This window comes from Myripristis murdjan, chromosome 21, assembly GCF_902150065.1.
Source record: "Myripristis murdjan chromosome 21, fMyrMur1.1, whole genome shotgun sequence".
In the NCBI taxonomy this organism is placed as follows: Eukaryota; Metazoa; Chordata; class Actinopteri; order Holocentriformes; family Holocentridae; genus Myripristis; species Myripristis murdjan.
Window position 1 is genome coordinate 21,484,723 of NC_044000.1, and position 17,190 is coordinate 21,501,912.

General features: G+C 41.4%; 3 protein-coding genes across 9 annotated transcripts in view; 2 read left to right on the plus strand and 1 right to left on the minus strand.

Annotated features, from left to right (window-relative positions):
• Positions 1-241: 241 nt before the first annotated feature.
• On the minus strand, positions 242-4,896 carry uchl3 (ubiquitin carboxyl-terminal esterase L3 (ubiquitin thiolesterase)). The gene is made up of 9 exons (XM_030081698.1): positions 4,749-4,896; positions 4,545-4,556; positions 3,553-3,681; positions 3,153-3,309; positions 2,792-2,877; positions 1,667-1,714; positions 1,433-1,508; positions 1,182-1,240; positions 242-1,070 (listed from the first exon to the last, which is right to left on the minus strand). The coding sequence occupies exons 1-9, from the start codon at positions 4,788-4,790 to the stop codon at positions 981-983; spliced, it is 699 nt and encodes a 232-aa protein (XP_029937558.1). The 5' UTR covers positions 4,791-4,896; the 3' UTR covers positions 242-980.
• Positions 4,897-7,521: 2,625 nt separating this feature from the next.
• On the plus strand, positions 7,522-11,461 carry commd6 (COMM domain containing 6). 2 transcript variants are annotated; one of them, XM_030081699.1, is made up of 7 exons: positions 7,522-7,598; positions 7,966-8,024; positions 8,618-8,683; positions 8,773-8,849; positions 9,174-9,342; positions 9,499-9,651; positions 9,811-11,461. In XM_030081699.1, the coding sequence occupies exons 1-7, from the start codon at positions 7,562-7,564 to the stop codon at positions 9,859-9,861; spliced, it is 612 nt and encodes a 203-aa protein (XP_029937559.1). In that variant the 5' UTR covers positions 7,522-7,561; the 3' UTR covers positions 9,862-11,461. The 2 variants fall into 2 exon arrangements, with proteins under 2 accessions (XP_029937559.1, XP_029937560.1); XM_030081700.1 differs by lacking the exon at positions 7,522-7,598 and adding an exon at positions 7,662-7,867 and having other exon boundaries at positions 8,618-8,849.
• Positions 11,462-12,218: 757 nt separating this feature from the next.
• The window catches only part of tbc1d4 (TBC1 domain family, member 4), a 42,188-nt gene continuing 37,216 nt past the window's right edge, over positions 12,219-17,190 (plus strand). For 3 of the 6 annotated variants that reach the window (XM_030080076.1, XM_030080077.1, XM_030080078.1), the window contains exon 1: positions 12,219-13,356. In XM_030080076.1, the coding sequence (XP_029935936.1) occupies positions 12,958-13,356 (399 nt within the window). In that variant the 5' untranslated portion in view covers positions 12,219-12,957. The remainder of the gene's footprint in view (positions 13,357-17,190) is intronic. The other 3 variants (XM_030080080.1, XM_030080082.1, XM_030080079.1) reach the window with 2 other exon arrangements.

The window sequence follows — 17,190 nt, forward strand, 5'->3', positions numbered from 1 at the left end:
CACAAGAGAACAGACATATTTGAGGTGGCAACTGGCAGCTACATTGAGTACATGTCAAATTTCCCCTCTGATGACAAGACAGTTATCTGCGATTCTGTTCAATTCAATTTAGGAGCAACCTTGCTGCATACATTGTTTCAAACACAAAATTAGATAGCTGTATAAAGTAGATAACTACATGCATGTTGCAGATAACTCAAATGCTGTTCATTTGTACCATAGAGTAGATCCACAAGAGAAGTGTTTAATAAATTTGCTTTTTATTTGACAGAATGTCTAACACTTCTTAAAAAAATGTAGGCACCTTCTGCATAAATGCGTCACTTCCATTTTTTTTTTTTTATCTCATATATCCCAAGTAAATCAGTTCGCCTTGCATATAAGAGCAGGCAAGCTCCCTTGATCAGCAAGCTCTTCATAACACCATAACCGCATATACAGCTTTAGGCCTACCTGTGTTCAAAACTGTTACGCAATTAACTGTAATTATCAAGGCCAAGTAAAACTTGTTTCTGAAAGGTTTTTATGATATTGGCTTAAACAAACATCACCTCATATCACTTTTAATTCAGTTCACTCTGTCATTTGGGAAATATTGCCCCAATGTTTGCAATTTTGACCAATGACTGTCAAATATAATGTAAACAAACTTTAGTGCAGGGCAAGGCAGTACAAATGAAATCTGCAGCAGCCTACAGTTACTGGGATCTTTCAGCGATGGAAACTGGTGTACTTTGATCTTACACAAGCCATTTTTAGTTGCACAGCAACATTCTGAATCCTTTAAAAGAATGCGCGCAACTTACAAGTATAACAAAGTGAACATTATCTTAGAATGATATACCTTAGGGTTTATTATTTTCTCCACAACACAGGCTAAACTACTTCGTAAAAATTCTAATTTTCAAATAAAGTCAGCACTTGAGTTTGATTGGCAGTTGCGTTTTCTTCTTTTTCTTAGTGGTCACAAGGAAGTCTCGTCAGTATGAATCTTTGGAGAGGGCGATGACTGTGAACCGAAGCTCCTGAGGGTCACGAGCCATAAAAGTCTTACACACCTCTATAGCATCCTGCAGAGTATGGGAATACAAAAAAAATAGAAAAAAAATGCAATTAAATGCAACAATCATTTTATATAAAAATGAAAAAAATATGAGAAAGTGTATTATTTTCTATTGTACCTCAAGGAAAGCGTCTTCAGAGGTTTTTCCGTGGACAATGGGGAACGGCTTGCGGCCATCTAGGCAAATGAAAGACCAGTTTAACAAGACCTTTTCAACATGTTAATTTTACTGATGTAACTAAGCTTTATCACCACTAAACTGGTTTTGACTCAAAGCTATTACTGTCAACAATATGGTAAACATTCAATCAAACAATATTTTATGCATGTGTGATATGACACAAGACACTCGACCAGTGGACAACTTACCCAGTTCATATAGCTGTCCTTCAACATTCACCAAAGCTATAAAATGCAGATTTACTTTCTCATCTATGCTTGGGGCCTGCGACACACCAAAAATAAGACATGAGTTTAAGCCATGCTTTTAAATCAATGTGCAATACGCTGCATGTCAATCACATAAGCAGAACGTGTGTACAAGTTTCACCTCTGTCAAACCCAACCTCAGACAATACAAATGATGTTTATCTCAACACTAACCTCAGTCTGTCCTTCCTGTGCGCTGGATTCATGTGTAACGCGTATACTCTGAAAGAGAAAGCAGAAAAAGTTATTTCTCACTTCACTTACCAAAGTGTTTACTTTGCAAAGGTTAGTCATAGTTCCCTGCCTCTAGAATGGGCATCCACTTAACTCAATTTTTATCCAAACAGTTGAGTGAAGAGAGAAAGAGAGAGAGACGGTGGGATGTGATTTTTGGCCCGTCAGGACACATCCGCAGTTCCACTTCCAAGGAACATAAAGATGCTTTTGGTCCTGTCCTGATTGTCCTGTTGGTCGGCTATGTGACGAGAGCACTGACACCAAAATCATCCATGTATCTCTGCTAAAACATTTGATGCCAACTCTTTAGCACACTGAATTGTATTACTGTAGATTCTTACTCTTTAAAATGAAACTGCATCGACATAGCTGATATAGGCAAATTTATTTTCAAAACTATTTCAAGTGAGCAAGTACACTTCTTCACAGTGAATTTTAGCTGTAACTTCTCCCACAGCCACCACTTTCACTTCCCATGTCAATAGTAGTTTTTAGTGCTGTAAGTGGGTTATTTTTGCATCATATTGAGTTATTTTTGCTCCTGCTTGAACCATAAAGTTACTGTGGTGGAAGGGTTTGTGTGACTGCGTGACCCCAAGAGCTGTGCTGTCTGGAGCATCTGGCTGGACGCCGTGACGTACTGGTCTCTGATGAGAGCCCAGACAATTAGCAGTCCAACGGACCTTTATGATGGTCTGGGAATACTCTGGGATTGACCAGGAGATGGCCTTTTGCCACAAAACCAAGCAATATGTGGCTTGAAAGTTGGTGGATGAATAGATTTACCAGTTTCATACATAAATCTGGCCAAAATAGGTAACTATTTCGGCCAGATTTATGTATTATTTTTGTGTTACTGAAAGTTTCCTTACCTTTGAGATAATGATTGTGATATAATATCACTACACATAGTGTATGCTAAAGAGTCTGCATGAGGCACCAGAAAAATGACCTACTGGGGAGATGATTTTGGTGTCTGTGTTCTCACCACTGAATAATTTCCCCAAAAGCTTAAAATATCCCTTTGATCACTGTGTGTCTCTGCAATTCAGAATTTCCTACCTCATCTTTTTCAAGGAAGGCAGCCTTTTCCTCTGGGCTCATTTTTGTGGTTTGGTCCAAAAACTTCTTAAGAGGACAATCAGGCTCTAAGGAGAATTGAAAATGTACAATAGAAAGTTAAGCAAATTGCCTAAAGCCAAAATGTAATTGGATGTTGATGTTTCTTCTACGTTGCTCTGAAAACTACTGTTTTGAAACTGGTGTTAATGGAAACCTATCACTCTCTAACTGGCATCTTAATTCTATCTTCCTACTCTAAGTAGCAACCAACATTACTGCTTTAATGAAGTTCCACTACAGAAATGAATGTTGTATTCAGCATTCAAGTCATAACACAAGGTAGCTTTTGTTAAGCACTTACCAAATTCCAGATGTGCCAGGTTGTTTGCCACAGCATGAATTAACCCTATTGTTCCACAGGCATTTCCAATGGTTTGCTTTATGAAGTAGACATTAGGAGAGAGCTCCTGTCCCTGCGCCTTAATTCTCTCTTCCTCTTGCTGCTTGAACGCCTCATACTGGACAGAGTGATTACAGAAAGAGAAAAGTTTGCCATTTGTTATTTGTAGAGTGTTTCATATGATAAATTACTGCAAAATGGGGACTGAATACATAGCTATGAGACAACATTATTACGAGAGTGCTTCTAAGATCTTGAGGTTAAAACAAGCATATTTTGGAGACATTATGCATGGACATAAATATTTGCTATATTAAGTCTTAAAGGTCGGGCAGCTGTAAGGAGAATTTACTGCGAGTACCTTCTCTGTCAGAGGGAAGAGGAGTAGAACTGCACACACTGGTCTTGGTACCATGCTGAGGAGCTCTGGATCCAATCCATATACGTCCCCAAACTGCCATGTTGGAAGCATACCCAAACTATGGAGGAACTATGCAAAAGAGAACCGTCAAACCTTATGCATGCAAAGACGTACGCAAACCAGACAAAAGTGCATTACAACATACTTTTGATAGTGGTGCTAGCATCTGTGAGTTAGTTGACCTCGCTAACCAGCTACCCCACACGGGTCAGGCATGACGGCAAGCATGTCATCATCAACCTAGCAGCTTAGACATCTCAAGTTTGCTGCACTGGCCTGACTCAATTCTAGCGATCATTTAAGATTCACTTCATCTTTGTACTGCCTTTTAGATTCCCATTAAGGTCAGCAGATAGTTCAGTCTGTCCCTTTCCTTCTCCAACATGGTCCCTGTCCCTTAGATCCCCTTTACACAGTATACACAGCTGGACACTGTATTACAATTACATCTTGTTAACTCAAGTTGGCTTTGTCTAAACCTCCTTGACATCTTGCCACCGTGTTCAGCTGACACTACAGGGAAGTGGCAGTGGCAGGTGGATATACAAGGTTGATGTGTTTGTGAGATGTCCTCATAATAAGCCTGTGTAACTCAAACAGCAGTAGACTGAAGTAATAATGTTTTGTCTAAAGAAGATGGGACTACATACAACGCAATGTATGAACTGTAAAATACACTGAGATAACATTACAATTATAATAACAAACAAACAGCTACGAATCATGATGCTTATTGTCTATTTGTGTCATTAATTAACATGTCCAGTTTCACTAAACCAATTATTTAATGGTGCACTTAATGCAGACATCACCTCTTATACTAACATATAAAGCATCTTAGGCCTGATGCCTCTGGACGTCGCTTGGCCACACAACACTGCTGAACAAACTGGCCCGTCCACAGTGAAGTACAGTGATGAGGAAATACTCACTTTTGACATGACCTGAAAAGAGAAAACAAACAAACAAATAATAACGTTAATAAATGTAGCAGACGTTACTTTTAGGTTTAGCAAGCTAGCCACACCGGCTTTAGCTTTTGTTCTCTTTCCTAGCCACCGGTCAGCTCTCATACGCTTTTAAATGAATGACTCTGATAAGGTGATATATTTTGATAAGATAACAGCAGCACATACCTCTGGATTCGCCTCCAGGGGTAACCAGCGTGGGTTTTCCATTTTCAGCTAGCCTTCGTCGTTATTTCACTGTCAACCATAGACAACCTCCTCATTCCTCCTCTTCTTCTTCTTCTTGAAGTCTTGATGGTGGTTGCCAAACCATCGTTGCGCATTACCGCCATCTACTGGATTTTAACAGTTCCACGTTGCAAATTACACTATATGGACAAGTGTATTGGGACACACATTACACCTTTTATTTCACCCCATTCTAAATCCTTAACCATTAATATGGAACTGGTCCCCCCTTTTGTAGCTATAACAGCTTCCACTTTTCTGGGAAGGCTCATTCATTCATTCTTCTTTATTTTTATTTATTTATTTATTTACTTACTTAATCTGTAATCTGTGGATACTGCTGAAAAAATGTGAATTTCCTGCGGGATGAATAAAGTATCTATCTATCTATCTATCTATCTATCTATCTTCATCCAGAGGAGCATTTGTGAGGTCAGACACTGATGTTGGACGAGAGGGCCTGACTTGCAATCTCTGTTCTAGTTCATCCCAAAGGTGTTGGATGGGGTTGATGTCAAGGCTCTGTGCAGGCCAGTCAAGTTCTTCCACACCAAACTCAGCCAGCCATGTTTTTATGGAGCTCGCTTTGTGCACTGGGGCACAATCATGCTGAGACAGAAAAGGGCCTTCCCCAAACTGTTCTTACAAAGTCGGAAGCAGAGAATTGTCCAAAATGTCTTGGTGAGCTGAGGCATTAAGATTTCCCTTCACTGGAACTAAGAAGCCGACCCAAGAAAATCAAGCCCCTAGCATTATCCCTCCTCCACCAAACTTTACAGTCAGCACACAGGTAACATTCTCCTGGAATTCATCAAACCCAGACTCGTCCAGACCGCCAGATAGAGAAGTGTGATTGGTCGCTCCACAGAACACATTTCTACCACTCCAGAGTCCAGTGGCGGTGTGCTTTACCCCCTCCATCTGACACTTAGCATTGTGCTAGGTGATATTAAGGCTTGCATGTGGCTGCTCGGCCATGGAAACCCATGCTATGAAGCTCCTGGCACACAGTTTTTGTACTGATGTTAATGCCAGAGGACGTCTGGAGCTCTGCAGTTATTGAGTCAGCAGAGCGCTGGCCACTTTTACACACTATGCACCTCAGCACTCTGTGACCCCGCTCTGTAACTTTACGTGGTCTGTCACTTGGTGGCTGAGTTGCTGTGGTTCCTAAACGCTTCCACTTTGCAATAATATCACTTACAGTTGATTATTTTAATTTAATTTAATTTTATGTAATTTAATTTATTGTCCCCTTGGGGAAATTGGTATTGCAGCCAGAACAGCAAACATACACAAGATAGCCAACACAACAAATAAACAATGTGACATAAAACAGCTTCACAGCAGGATTTAAGATCAAGAGCTCATACCAAAAGAGAGACCCTCAGAATCAAAAGGTGCAGGTGCACACCAGCCACAGGCCAGAAATAGACCAACAGTCTCAGTGTTTATTGCCAGTTGATGGTGGAATATCTAGGAGGGAAGACATTTAAAAAACTGATTTGTTACCAGTAGCATCCTATTACATTACTATTAAAGTACTACACTTGACTTCAGTGAGCTCTTTAGAATGACCTATTCTTTCACAAATGTTTGTAAAGGCAGACTGCATAGCTAGGTGCTTGGCTTTATACACCTGTGACAATGGGACTGAATGAAACACCTGAAGTCAGTGATTAAGAGGTGTGGTCCACGACTTTTGTCCAGATAGTGTACTTACAATTTTCACCCAAAGTGCTCCCACTCACAACATTGTCCACTTTACAATCAGACCCAGTTGTCTGAGCTGGTGAAAAACCCTCCCTTAGTGTATTATCCAGCTCCTCCCCAAAAATACCCACAATATTCAAAAATCTCCTGGCAGCATCTTAACCCTCCTGTTACCTTCAAATTCACTGATTATTATTATTTTTTTCACCAATCGGGGTCAATTTGACTCCAACAATTTAAACCCCCAGAAAATGATTATAATAAAAATTGCTACCCAAGTTCATGTGTCAGGAGTAATTTATGTTTCTTGTTGATAACCTAAACAGCTCTTTAAATAAAACATAACCTCCCCCACTCACCACTTTATACTTCAAAGTTCTTGTGGGAATCATGCTTTTCCCTCACAAATGTCTTATGTATTGGACTGGTTCTCACACAATTACAGGTGTGAGGGCCCAAAAGCAATGGGAAAGTTTTTGGATGATTATAAATGGCACGTCATAATTCCTCAGTGTCATTCAAAACAACTAAAACTGTGTAAAATGCTGGTAATTGTCATATGTTTTACACAGCAAAAAAAACAAAAAACAAAAAAAAAAAAACCTGTCATCACTAAGAAACACTGATGCTTTCAAAATGTGTACAGGAAAACATATCAGTGTAATTTTATGTTTACCCAGCTGTCCCCATTAAATCTGTAGTATGGTTTACACACACCAGTAGCCCAACAATGGACCATTCAAGGGTCACGGGTGTGTGTCAGAGGTCCATACCCAGTATTCATCCATTCAGCACCTGTACATTATAAAATCTCAATTTCATAATTTTTTATAAGATGGCCATTATTAACCCGGCTTTGCAGTTATTTAAAAAAAACATAATCTAATATAATAAAATCTGTCAACAAGCAAAGGGAGTATGCAGTCATAAATTATGTGATCATGACGTCTGTCATCCGGTAGAGGGCGCTGTTGCATTTGATTTGACTTTAGGGGAAGCGGCTGTTCATTTCTCAACCACTTCTCTGTTTATGACACTGGATGAGCGAGAAGATGCCAGCAGCAGAGGAGCCGTATGGTGGGTTTTAAACACAAGCTACACCACAGAGTTAAAGAGCAGTGTGTTTTTGTAAGTTAGTTTAATCTGGAAACCGTCTCCCGAGGTTGAATTTGACTTTTCTCGACCGTATCTATATCATTCGGCCAGTTTTGCGGTTAGCTAACTTACTTGTTAGCGGTAGCTAGCATCACATAAAGCTAAGTACCCAAGTTAGCCTGCCAGCTCGCATCTCATAACTACATCCAAGGCTGGCTGGCGAAAATGAGCTGTCAGTGTCAGCCGCCCAGGTACACATGGGTTCGGGTAGCATGGTGTTGACTGTCATTACTGACTGTCATCAGTTTGTAAACGTGAACTAACCCCGGCTGTACTTTTTGTGTTTTAGGTGTTAACAAAATTGTGGACAACATTGGGGGGCTCTCTCTGGACCTGTTGGCTGAAACAGTGAGAATACTTCTCTATTTTTTCTTCATTTGATTTTAGCCCCAATGGGAGTCAAACGCAAATATTTAATTCCTACAAGTTAGTTTAGCCAGAAGTGCACAATGCCTACAACAGTCAGAGCCATTTGTTAGAGTCTGGTCAGGTGATGGTGAGGAAACAAGTCCCTTTTACAACATCACCACGTTGAGATACTAACCTTTTAAAAAGCAAGTTTGCATAAAATCATATTTGGCCGGCAAGAGTCTTGGAGCAACACTATGGAGCTAAGAAAACTGTAATTATCCAAAACTTTGATGTCTTTCTTTTATTAATATAGTTTTGTTTGTTTGTTTTTTTGTTTACTTCAGCATTAGTGCTCCTGACCTGAATGTTCACAGTATTGCCACTGACTGCAGCCATTGCACCTGCGGATGTGCTGCTTGATCAAGCTGCTGTAGATCAAACTCTTGCAGGGAACAACGAGCATGTGCACTATAATGTAATGCATGTCATACGAGGGCTATAAGTAGCCAAGCTCTGCATGAGTTGCACTGGATGATGTGTTGCCGCCCTGGAGGTTATAGTTCTGATAAGTAATCTTATAATCTCCACAGTGTCAGCACATTCTGACTTATCTTCAAGGGCAGACCAAGGGACTAGATTGTGCTGAAATCTCTGATGTGAGTCAATATTTCCTTACAATTTTTCACTCTCAGCAACCCATCTTCACAAGTTCCTCTTTCGTAACTTGTTTTCTTGTTCTGGACAGAGGTTTCAGAGAAATGGAGTCAGGCTTGACCATGAAGCACTACAAAACATTATCAGATTTCTGTTGTTAACATTCAGGTATGTTCCCTCTTCTGCTCTGAATGGGGTTTGTGATATTTCTGCAATGGATGGATGTTCATTTTCCTTATTAGCCCCTTCTTCCTCTTTCAATACTTATCAAGGCCCAATGTGTTAGCCCAGTTTGATGCAGCTGCATGTTAATCCAAAGTGCTCATATACTAGATAGAAGTACAGAAACCTTAGAATCGTGGCTTAATCTGACCATGGCATGGGCTCCAATGGCTTAGTGTAGTGGGCCTCATTAAGGCCTGACACATATGAATAAGCACATAGTCATTTTGCAGGGTGTGATAATAAAATATATCTATTGCTGTGTATCAGGTCAGCTGGGAAGAGCAAACTCTCTGGGGATGAGCTCGTGTTGCAGCTGGAAGAGAGCTGCGGCAAGTGGCCTAAAGCTTCCCTGCAGGTGGTGCACAGGCTGTGGACTGAACAAGGTGCGCAGGTCCATGCCCAGCAGGAGGTCCAGTCCATGCTCAGCATTGGCCAGGTATGCTTAAGCCATAATGCAATGCAGGATAGCAGTCTTAATCACGGCAAGATGAATGCAGCATTTATGAAGCTCCTTGATGTTTTAAGAAGAGAATAGTGACAAATGAACCTGATGCTGATGAGACACAATCCATCTCTTCTTGTATCTTTCCAGTTAATAGACCTGCAGTGGAAACTTGGCATGGCAGTAAGCTCTGACACCTGCCGGTCTCTCAACTCTCCATATGTCTGTCTCCTGCTGAAGATTGCTGAGCCCTCTGGACAGATCCAGCAGAGGTCTTTCGAAATGACCATCCCACAGTTCCAGGTTCGTTTGTGAAAGGGTGTGTCATGAATGCAGTGCCTAGTACAGACTGTATTATCTGCTTTGCATGCAGAATTATGTATGACACCTTAGATTTACATCACAGTAAGCCATGCATTATAAATTGGCATAATTTTGAGATGATATTTCTGTTCTTTGCAGAACTTTCACAAGCAGTTGAAGGAGATGGCAGCTGTCCTGGAGACTGTATGATGGTCACAAGCACAGAGAAACCTGTCCAGCTGTGTGCTAAGAAGAAGAAATAGCAATTTACATGGAACCAATAGGAGAATGGCTTTGCACAGGTGTTGGACTACAAATGCCTTTAATCAACCATTGAGTCTAAAGATGACGGGGCTCTACAGTGCCACTTTATGTCCATGGAGCACACAAGCTCCTAAACTATTAAATTTAGGAGCAGAGAAAGAAATTTAGGAAGTTTAAATGTGAAAGCAATTTGAAATGATTTGTACACCTTGTGTTCATACTGTTGAGGCACAACATTGTTTTTGCACTGTCTGACATTAATATGGCTTATAGTGATTGTGACATGGTTGGCATTGAAACTTACTTAATATAGCTGTTGCTTATGCTATGTCAGCCCACAACATTTTTGTCTGGGGTAGGGTTTTGAGACTAGCCTGTTACACAACACACTGGGCCAGATGCAGGCAGCGATATAGGAACAAATTTCCTCTTAATTTTGTTCGAATGCACTTTTTTTTTTCTTATTTTGTTAGTACCCCATTGTTTTTTGTGATTCACCAATCTTAATTTAGTTTTGCTCTTGGTAAGAGAAAAAATTATGAGTGCTCGAGAGAATCCTTACCAAGATAAGAGGAAGCTTTCTCAGTGTCCTGGTCCACAAATTGGTTGTCCAGCACATGGAAACATACATTTTAAAATTGAAGAGCATAAAACATGCATTAAATGAATATGAATACATGATCACATTTAGATTATTTTTGGTTTTATAGTAATTATAAGGATTAGATTACATAGATATTTGAGAGTTTGTTGAAAAAATGCCAAAAAAAAAAAAAAAGCCTACAGACTACAAATATGAAAATAGATGTATGCATAAATTAATTTTAAGAGTGTTTATACAGAAGAACTGCACTTCTGTTGGTGTCAGGGCTTCAGAAACTGTCCTGTCCCAAGAAGGGCAATTTGACTTGGCTCAGCACAAACTACACAATAACCTCTGATTTAAGCTGCTGGAGTGTTTCTTTTCTTCCTACAGCCTTGTTTGGTGGCATCTCCAGTTTGTAGGCATGTGCCAGAGCATTTTGCACACGGCACAACAGCTGCCCTTATATAGTGTTTAGGGGGTGTTGCCTTATGATAATAAATGCTCAGACACACTCCTCCAGTGTATGAACAGGTGGGATTCATCATTCAGCACACCTGGGTGAGAGCACATTTGGACGGTTGAGAACCTTTGGTGAATCTGGAATTGATTTCTCATAATTTTTTTTTTTTCTTTTAACAGAAAAATAATAGAAATTAAAGAGAAAGTAGCTGCATCTGGTCCAGTGTATGTCACATGTATGGTCTTGTTGGCTAAAAAAATATTCTTTGCTTTTTAATAGCTTATGAAGAAGTGTCCAAATCAACTGTTTGTTTACATTAACTCCTTATGCCTTGTTAATGTCTTGGTTATATAGGCAGTTATCATTATTTCTGTGTGTGTGTGTTTTGGCAGATAACACTGGTATGCATGTGAACATATGGACATGCAGGTCTTTGCTTTTTTTTTTCTACTGAATGTAATACATATTTAACAAGTTACATAAATACATATTTAACACTGCCTGGTAATTTCATTCCAACTTAAGTCAGTATGAAACTGAAACCAAGAATTAGTATAATGTTTCCTTCTAAGCACTCTCTACACTAGTGAGTAGATCATAGGTTTCATGTCTCTGGTTTCAGATAATTCACATCAATATTTACTCTCCATCCAGTGTACACAGCCAGTACTAAATCAATACAAAGAAACTAATGTATAATAACATGAGTGTGCATCTTGGGGTAAAATCTTATCCAGTGGCCATCTGGATCCCTGGTCCAGTCATTTACAATTACATATCTGCATAAAGAGGTTTTTGCAGGCTGTGGTGCACTGAGGACACTGCTTTCATCATGAGAGATCATCTAGTGCAGCTGCTATTTATAGGACAGAGGGAATATTTGAAACCATGGAATTTGGTTGGTAGTAAGGGAACTCCTCTAGTGCATAATTGATATCAGTTATGATTACATCTGTTCAAGTCATCCTGCAGTAATTTTCGAGTACACACAGATCCGAGTTGAAAACACTTCTCCGTGTTCGTAAAGTGTCGCTGTTAAGATGCTTTTTAAAATGGCCATCTTTTTCGTTTGCGTTACGTTAATTTTTACCTGGTCGAGCCTCTGCCTCATCTTTGGGTCCGCCGTGCCAGCACACACTTTCCACATTGACCTGCCAACTATCATGCACAGCGGGAAAGGCGGAGTCTCGTCCGTGTCACGTTTTAGGAGGCGGCCCGGCCCACTCCCATCTGCACTGGAGATGGGTGGGCATGTTGCCGAAGCGCACGGCCGCTCCGCCTCCAAGGCGTTGTGGATGGAAGGGATCGCTGTCGGGGAGACTGCACCAAAGCGATAAACAGGCATCTATATATGCCTTTACAGACACAGTTTACAAAGGAAAATGCGAGGCAGCGAGAGTGACATGCAACAGGACTTCAGGGATACAACAAATAAACGCGTCGCCCAGCTTTGCGCGCAAGAGAGAAGCAAAGTCCAAGAAGTGTAATTTGTGGGCGACCACTGTTTACACTGGAGGCTTCCAACGCCACGTTTTAGCAAGCAAGGTTGGGAAACTACAGTGCAGGTTTGTTTAGCGCTGTGCCCACTGCTTATCCACATAGTGAATGAGCAAACTGCAACTGCACGGCCGTATAAGTAAATTTAGTTGACATCCTTGCAGGAAAAATACCGGATTGTTTTGAGGGGCGTTTGTGGATAAGAAGGGCTGTTGCACGGGTCGACACGAGGAGCACATGTTGGTGTCTGTGTGTGTGTGTGAGTGTGAACTTCTACAGGGAACATGGACGTGCACACTGTTACCAACTAGCCACAACTTGGAAGGAGAGACGGGCCAGTCTCGGGTGCTCAGATTTGCGCTTGCCCTTGGCACGACAAAATGACAAATCTGCGTCCGCAATTTTTAAAGTAGCATTCAAATCAGTGAAAAGTCAGCCTCATATCGTTGTCATCGGGCTTCAGGACATCGAGCCTCTGGCAGAAGTCTGCTCGGTCGACATGGAGTGTCAAGACGAGAAGGTCAGTGACGCCCCGAAGTCAGACAAAAGATTCAGCCTGACTTACGTCGGCTGGTCGTCTCTGGACAGGCGGACCACCCTGCCCATGCTGCCGTGGCTGGTTGCTGAGATCCGGAGGAAGAGCGAGAAGAGTGACTGCGGTACCCAGGTGCAGGCTAGAGAAGTTCAGCTGGTCCTGATCCCCCCCTTCATCCGATGCGTCCCGTCCAACAACAGCAGCTCCTCAGTCTTCATATTCGAGCATAAAGCGCAGCTCATCTCCCGGTTCATCCACAACAGCAATGACCTCACCTACTTTGCCTATCTGCTGCGGGGCCAGCCTGACAACCCCGAGTCCGAGATGTCCTGCCATGTCTTCAAGGCCTGCGACCCCAACCAGGTAGGTCTGCCCAAGGCTGAGAGATAAACTCATGCACAGCAAGGATGCATAACAAATGTGCAGAAAATGTGACTTAGAAAACCAAACTCATAGGCATCTGAATTATATCCATGAGGGAATCAGTAGTCAGTCAGATCTTATCCTAATAAAAAATCCCTAAAAAATTGTGATTTTCTAATAATCTCATAACATTGAATGATAATTTTTAAATTTCCAATTGAATCAGTACATTTCCTTGTAATTGCATTTAGTTTTGCTGTGATATTGGTGTACTGTCCTTGCAAAATGTATATAATACAGACTCACTCTAGTTCTTTCATGGATCAACTAGACAAAGGAAATCTTCTGCAAAGCCTTGACTGGATGCTCCTTAAGATGACTGCTGTGTTATTTCATCTCAGATGCATGCTGTAGATTACTGAGTGGGCAAAACATGTTTGCCTTTGGTATTAAGTATTTAGGCCAGCAGTTGGTGTGGATAATACAGCGGGCAACCTGGATTTTTTTTTTTTTGGCAAAGTTAATCTCTGTGCTTTCCTTGTAGGGAATCAAACATCTCTGGCCGCCTGTGTTGCGACAGGAACTCAGCCGGCATAATATTGAATCAGCACATTTACATGCTCTGATCAGCACGCCACTCTTGAGTAACAAAACCAAAATCTGGTAAACACTCCAAATTCAGGAAGGTGCGAGTAAATGTCAGACAGTCAGTGAGCAGTCATTGTTTTTTTTGTTTTTTTTAATGCAGAAAGTATGACATATTTAGAAGAGTGTGCTCAAGGGCTCACCCCAGTGGCGCTGATGTGATGGCACGTGTGTGTGTGTTTGGGAGGGAGAGGTTGAGGATTTGAGGGAGTGAATGAGAACATGTGTTTAATCCATGTATGGGGTTAGGCCTTTGTGCAGTTTATTGTTTATACATGGGTCACGTGACCTGGGGTTGCACCAGGATCATTCCTCACACAGCACAAGCCAAGCAGACATGTAAGTCTAAATAAGCTGATGTCCTGAGACCTGTCCATTTTACCCCTATTCCTCCAGTGAACCAGCAAACATTCACAAATATTGCTCACAAACACAGGTTGAGTAATGCTCACATTTTTTCAAGGATCTCAAGTGTGCCTGTATAGGCTGTATCACGTTTCCTGTGGTATGTGCATACCCAGAACAGGATATTTGTCTGCTGGTGAAAGCCGAGAGTGGTAGAAGCAACAAGTTAGAGGCAGATGCACGTTCGAGGCGTTTGGCCTCTCTGCTGGGACACACATGCGTTTACAGGCAGTTACAAAGCCAGCTCTAACAGTACCTCACTCTGTATTGTTACGCAAGAAAAACTGGTTTGATAGCCAGCAGCTAGCAACATGTGCAAGGTGGACCATGTGGAATGCACGTTTCATCCAATCAGACAGTGTTGCCCTACTTGCCTCCCTTTTACTCTTACTGATCTTCTTATTAACCACTTCATTCCTGTCTGAAATGCAAGCACTCTGTTTTTTTTTTAATTGTGTTACTTCATCCCTTCTCCCTTAAGTGAGGGTGAACACATGTTTTAAGTATTTCTTTATTTTTAGGCAGTAGTTGAGGAACATAGTCTGGGATCTATTCTTAGCTTTTCGGAGTGACAGGGGACATTGTGTAAAGCTTCAGGACAGACTTGCTGCCTCTGTCAGTAAGATTTGAAAAGGTTAAGATGATGAGTTGACTGTCCTGCTGTCGCGTAAAAGCGAGGGGCGTAGTTGACACAAGGGCGATTCACAGAAAGCTATTAGATTATGTAACCACAAGAAACTATCAAGTGCAGCATGAGCAACTGCTGAAAAATAATAAGCCTAGCCCGTTGCATGAAAGTTGCATGCGACATGCTCTCTGTTCGTGTGTTTGAATGGCTGCCTAGTTAAGACCAAGTTCTGCTGCCGGAGCTTGAAGTGCAAGTTCAGTTTTAATGAACTCTATCATCTCTGAAACTTTCGGGTCCAGTCTAATTGGTGATGCAGGTGGTGAAACCGTTCTCACATTTAATGCCAACTCTTAAAGAACATTGTCTAGACTGTTGATTAGACTGTTGACAGATTGGTGTATCCATGACAACAAGCTAAGATTGCAAAGTTACACTGGCATAACAAATGACGAATTTAACCCAACATGTCAGTCAAGCATTTTTAATAAAAAACAGACCAGGCCAGGTGGGGCTTCGGTGTAACCTTTTACCTGGTTCACAGTCTGGCATGCTCCTTTACGTCTTCATTGAGGCTGGCATAGCAGTGGGCACAAATAGAACTCTGACTCAACCCTGTTGCGCCATTATCAAGTCAGCAATAGGCGGCCTGAGCCTGCACAGTATAAACAGTGGGCCCATGTTTCCCCATGTGCTCTGACTTGGAACAAGACCACTGTGGAATCTCTCACTCCCCCCAGGCCCACTGGGTGACTCTGTGTCGTCCTCTGGGTCCTCCTGCGTGGTCGGTGACATGTAGGATCCGGTGATACCGGTGCACCCTCATCCAGTCGGGGCAAACGTGACATGCCTGACTGGACCTCTTGAGATAACACGGCTGTTTCAGAATGTCATGAGATAGGGGGTGAGGAGGCTTGGGGCTATAAATGAATAGGTGCTTTAGAGGTCTTCTCATAAAGAAACATTTGGAAGGAGTAGCTATACCTGTCCACTTACCAGCTGCACCGTGGATCTTTTTACAAAACAAGGAAGTTTTGGAAATTACTCAAGCAACATATGATTTACAGCTGTTCAAAAAAGTATTGCAATGTTGTTTTTCACAGTACTGTATCAGTTCTCTCAGTATTATTTATCCATGTCATTTTCATATGATGAAGTGAGCACACTGTGGTAACGGTTTAAATTGGAATAGGATTCCTGAATTCAATTGTTTTATTAGTTCAACCCGGTGTAATGCGGTAGGTTGTGTTTTAAGCTATGTGTATACATTTCAGTCAACTCTACAGAGTACTGCGTTGTATTGTGATATAAATCGTATCGTGATGCATATTGCATTGTGAGGTCCTTGTCAATACTGGACTTGAATTTGAAATCCCCCTTTGGTAACCGCCCTGACAAAAAACTGAAGCATGGCCTTTTACCACCATTGGTTTAAGGCTGTACCAGGCAGCTTTACACATTGGCAGCTCTAAAGGGCAGCAAGATGTGACTGGAAGCTGGTTGAACTTCAACACTCACAAAACAATACGTCATCACAGCCGACACCAGAATTTCATTTAGGCAGTAAGGTCAGTCTTAAATGGTCACAGTTAGTGAAGATGGGATGCTGTTCTTTGCTTCAGTCTAACTTTATAATTAAGGCCGGTAAGACTGGTGTGTTTTCAGTTACAATCTTATCTAGACCTCGTGCTGCTTTTAAGAATTCACCTGCTCTTATCACCTGAGACAGAACCAAAAGGCTAGTCTGTGATGTTGTGACATTTTGATGAAATACGTGCACTAACACTGATTTGACAGCTGACTCATAATTCAGCTTACTGTTTACATCCAAACATGGTTCTGCATTTTTTTTTACAGCATGCAATGTTATAGCAAGGCTGCATGTTTGGAAATATCCCCTTTTATCTCCAAAAATATCATATTTTGTAGTCCATACTCTGAACTGCACAATGTCTTGGTGTGGCATTACAGACTATGTGAAGTACATAACAAATTGCCAGATGAAAGTGAAAGTTCGTGAGTACAGAACTGGCTGTCCTTGGCCATAGACTAACACATTTTAAAACAGAAAACCAGTGGTCTTCCTCTGACATTGTATTTCAGTGAAAATACTAGGAATGTCCATTCCTGTGTTCTGCTGAATAGGTGGGGAAGCAAAG

Excerpts from the sequence above, each read along its gene's own strand:
- uchl3 (XM_030081698.1), bottom strand. The coding sequence starts at position 4,790 with ATGGAAAACCCACGCTGGTTACCCCTGGAGGCGAATCCAGAG. Across the intron at positions 2,878-3,152 it reads CCTGGCACATCTGGAATTTG|AGCCTGATTGTCCTCTTAAG; the intron begins GTAAGTGCTTAA and ends AATTCTCCTTAG. Across the intron at positions 1,241-1,432 it reads AGGACAGCTATATGAACTGG|ATGGCCGCAAGCCGTTCCCC; the intron begins GTAAGTTGTCCA and ends TCATTTGCCTAG.
- commd6 (XM_030081699.1), top strand. The coding sequence starts at position 7,562 with ATGAGCGAGAAGATGCCAGCAGCAGAGGAGCCGTATG. Across the intron at positions 8,025-8,617 it reads TGGACCTGTTGGCTGAAACA|TGTCAGCACATTCTGACTTA; the intron begins GTGAGAATACTT and ends TAATCTCCACAG. Across the intron at positions 9,343-9,498 it reads CCATGCTCAGCATTGGCCAG|TTAATAGACCTGCAGTGGAA; the intron begins GTATGCTTAAGC and ends GTATCTTTCCAG.